General features: G+C 51.7%; 1 protein-coding gene across 1 annotated transcript in view; it reads right to left on the minus strand.

The window, feature by feature from the left end:
* The window catches only part of ZNF362 (zinc finger protein 362), a 31,317-nt gene that overhangs the window by 14,496 nt on the left and 12,401 nt on the right, over positions 1–4,420 (minus strand). The window contains exon 5 of the mRNA XM_004704991.2: positions 3,957–4,181. Within this exon, the coding sequence (XP_004705048.1) occupies positions 3,957–4,181 (225 nt within the window). The remainder of the gene's footprint in view (positions 1–3,956; positions 4,182–4,420) is intronic.

A 4,420-nucleotide genomic window follows, 5' to 3' on the forward strand; every position in this document is an offset into this window, starting at 1 on the left:
GGTCTCCTGTAAGAAAGATCAAGAGCCTGGCAGCCTCAGGGGAGGACTGTCGCAGATACACTGCCTCTTCATCCTTCAGGCACTGTCAGGGGCCAAGCAGGACCCTGTGCAGGAGACAACCTTGTCAATGAGGACCAAGTAGTTCCAGGCAGGCAGGGCAGTAATTACTACCCACGATTCCACCATGAATGCGGGGGAACGGACGTATCTGTGCTCACTGAGCTGCGTTCTAAAGGGCAGTGGGGAGATGCCTTTCCCTCTGATCTCTGTCTAATATTGAAGCTGTCAGGGATTCATGTTTTTTGGATCCATAATCTACGTTTGTGGCAGCAGCATCAAAAAATGAGAAGACTTACTGCCTTAGGCAAAGGGGCTGCAAAAAAACCTCTTCAAAAAGTTAAAAAGTAAAGATGTAACGTGCTAAAACGTCAAGATTTGAGAACTAAAGTGCACCTGACTCAAGCCACGGGATGTTTGATCACTTCACGCGCATGCCAAAGCCAGACATGAACCATGGATGCCCTGGAATTACAGTGTTGGGGAGACTATTAGAGATACCAGGGACCGTCAGAAGAGCCGACAAACTTGTCTTGGAAGAAGTACAGCCATAATGATTCTTAGAAGCGAGGATGGCGAGACTTTGTTTCCCATACTTTGGCCCTGTTCTCAGGAGAGACCAGTCCCTGGAAAAGGACATTGTTGGTAAAGGAGAGGGTCAGCTACAAAGACCTTCGATGAGACAGCAATGGGCGCACACAGCCACCGCTGTGAAGCCAGCCCGGGACCGGGCGGTATTTCCTTCTGTTTGTCCATGGGATGGGAAGAGTTGGAATCGAACCAAAGGCACAACCCCAAACAACAACATCTCGAATTCCAAGTTGGTTGTTTCTTGCTGTTAGGTGCCATCGAGTCTGCGTCAGCTCACGCCAGGACCAAGTGAGCGAGCAGCATTTTCTAGGCTGTGTTTCTGTGCAAGCCGGTCTCCAGGTCTCTGGCCCACGGCACTGCAGGCTGAGTTCCCAACGCCCACCTTTCCCTCACTAGCCAAGCACTTATCCGACGTACCACCATGGCTCCTTACCACCATGTAGGAAGCATCTTTACACAAGAGGAGCCCTGGTGGTGCAGTGGTTACACACTGGGCTGCAATCCAAATGGCCAGCAGTTCAAAACCACCAGCAGCTCCTTGGTAAAATAGACTTGGTTTTCTACTCCATCAACTGTTAGTCTCAGGAACCCGCCGGAGTCGCTATGAGTCAGCACTGACCCGATGGCAATTCATCTGTTTTGTTATTTTTCGGTTTATATTTAAACAAAAGGTGGTACTATGGGCAAGGTCTACTAACTGGGATAAAATATCCTTAAACGGAGCCTTGTTTTAATGGACCCTTCGGAATTCGGGGAGGTGAAAAAAGAAACCAAAAAGCACCAACCATGACCATTAAATGCAGTTATCACCCAACAAACGACTAAGGGAGCTTTAAAGTGTTTTTGGTGTTTTGGACCAGGATAATTCTATTGAGAATAAAATAGACGTAATCAACCTGGCCTACAAAACTCCCTGGACCAATTGCTGGAAAAATATTCCCGGCCTTCTCTGAGATGCTGTCCCTCCTCATGACGGTTAGCTGTATAAATAGGTTCAATAAGAATCGATTCTCTTCCCTAACAGGGTATATAATTGGGCCAATCAAATTTGCAACCATGACCATGTCACAAATGCCACATTGGAAGCCAAATCTCACTTAATCAGGCTGTCCCTCACATCAGGAATGAGGCTCCCCCGTCCTCCCAGAATGGCCCTGTGCTGCTCACGGTGAGGTTCAGACCTCGAGGAGTCTCCTTTTTTTAAGGAAGCCCATTCCTGCTGGTCCAAAAACACTGCAAAGCCTGGGAATGCCCCCCCACCCCCGAGGGTACCCCTCTTATTACAGGCTGTCTGAGCACACCCTGGCAGGGGTGAGCTGGATGGTCCCAGGTCCCTGATCTCAGAAATGTAAGAAAATACAAACACTTTGAAGACCAAAAAGTAGCGGAATGAACACACGGGCCTCTGAAGGAAAGAAGTTAGCCCTGAGCCTTTCAGCAACTGGGGGTCTAGTTGAGACCCCCCACAAGCAGAGGGGCGTTTCCTTATTCATCCACATACTTAGGTACTGAAAACTGGCCATGTTTTGTTTTTAATGAAATTAATGGCAGCGTCAGAAAATTGCTGAAACCAGCCTGTGTCCCAGGAGGCCCTGGGGTGAGAACATCGGCTGATACCCAGGGCCCGGCAGCCTCCGTGAACAGCCTGCCTGTTGGCAGAGAAAGGGACGCAGCACTTTGCACACTGGGATAAAGCAGACAAAGACGATGGATAGAGAAATAAACCCCTGATGGGTGTGGATCTGCCTGCTACAATCTAGGATGCCTTCCCTGGCTTCTTCCCTGATTTCTGCCTAGCCCATCTGAATCTGGAAGTTTCGCTGCACATGAGCAACACGCAAACCTCCAACCACTACACTGGCTGGAATGGAACACACATCTCCCGCTTGGTTCCCAAACTATATCAAACCTGGAGCTCTTGGCAGGAAGTTCTAAATCAATACGGGGGGTGGGGTGTGTGGGGGTGTGTGTGTGTGTGTGTAGCTTTATTCCTGATTTTTAAAATGGCTGATTTGGCCAACATGTATCAATGCTTACAGATATGATCATCAGGGTCAGAAAATCACGATTCCTCTCTCCCCTACTGAACACAGCAACTGACCTCTTGGTAACCTTCCGTTTGTACCTGTGGTACTTTTGCTCGGAGAGCCAAAGTCTGCACACCCTTACAGAAGTGTAGCAAGCAGATAACTGCTCTCGGTGCTCACGCCCCCACTTGACGGTAAGCCACCCGAGGCAAGGATGTGCGTCTGCTCTGTCCACTGCTGAAGGAGTGCTAGGCAGTGGGCTGCTAACCACAAGGTCAGCAGTTTGAAACCACCAGCAGCTCTGTGGGAGAAAGACGAGGCTTTCTACCCCATACAGAGTTCATCTCGGAAACTCACAGGACAGTTCTAGCCTGTCCTACAGGGTCACTCTGAGTCAGAATCAACTCGATGGCAGGGGGTGAGGTTTCTTTTGTCCACTGCTCATGTCTAGCACACAGTATAAAACAGAAACAAATCACAGCTGCTGTCCAGCCCATGCCGAGTCACAGCGACCCCAGGCGCTGCAGGTCAGTGCTGTGTCCCACAGGCGGTCAATGGCTGTGACCGCAGGAAAGTGGGTCACCGAGCCTTTCTTCCTAGATGCCTCTGGGCAGAACAGACTCCAGCCACCAACCTTTCGCCGTGTGAAAGGTGAAAGGCCGAGCGCTTTACCTTCTATGTGCCACTCTGGGGTTCCAGCAGACAGCACAGGCTCTGTAAATTGCATGCCTTAACATAGTCTTACGCGAAGGCTTTGGAGAGTCTGTGCAAACAATGGAATTGGAAGTCCCCTCGTGTTCAGTTCACAGACATTTTCACACACGCCTACATGCCTAGTGTGTCTCACACACTGGGGATGGAGAAGAACAAACTCGTGACCCCAAAGTTTCCAAGGTTTCTCATAATCAGTACCAGGGTGCTTCAAAGAGCTCATGGAGAAACGATAAATGATCATGGCATTTTCCCACACACTTTTGGAAGCCCCCAGGGAAGTACCTGGCAGCCCACCGCTGCTGTGACAGGGACCCAAGGGGCCTATGGAAATAGAGACGGGAAGGGGGCAGCCTAGGGGGCGTGGGACTCAGGGATGAGACGCCAAGGGGCTGTCTGCATTGGGAGGAAGGCTGATGCAAGAGCAAGCACTGAGGTCAGGAGGTTCCTGGGAGCCAGTGCATGAAGGGCCTCGGATACCAAGCAAAGACGTCTCACTTGACCCTGAGTGTAATGGGCACCTACAGAAGGCCCACATCCCTCCCAGGAGGCACCAGGCAGCCCACTCACCTGGTGTGCTGCTGGAGGTGGGAGAGCTGTCGGAAGGACTTATCACAGTAGGAGCAGTGGTAGGGCTTGACGCCCAGGTGGATGCGCAGGTGCTGGGCCAGGTAGGAGGCATTGGCAAAGGACTTGGAGCAGTGTGGGCACTTGTGGGGCTTGGCCTCTGTGTGCGACTTGGAGTGGATCTGCATCTCGGACTTGGTGAAGAAGGTCAGCGGGCAGACCTTACACCTGTGGGCGGAGAGGCAGGTTCACAGCCGGCAGGATCCCGCCCCTGCCTCCTGCCTGCATACCTCAGGGGACACCTTCTACCTGCTCCTGTCAGGCCTAGCACCTGGGGCACATCTCTCTCGTGTGGAAGCCAAAGGGACCCAGGCCTGCCTGGGAAAGATCGGAGACAGCTCCCAGCCTCGGCACCCTGCAGACTACAGAACACTCTCACGCCTGGGGACATACCTGGGGCACATGGA

This window comes from Echinops telfairi, unplaced genomic scaffold, assembly GCF_000313985.2.
Source record: "Echinops telfairi isolate 266 unplaced genomic scaffold, ASM31398v2 ScPeMD7_7457;HRSCAF=8495, whole genome shotgun sequence".
NCBI classification, from domain to species: Eukaryota; Metazoa; Chordata; class Mammalia; order Afrosoricida; family Tenrecidae; genus Echinops; species Echinops telfairi.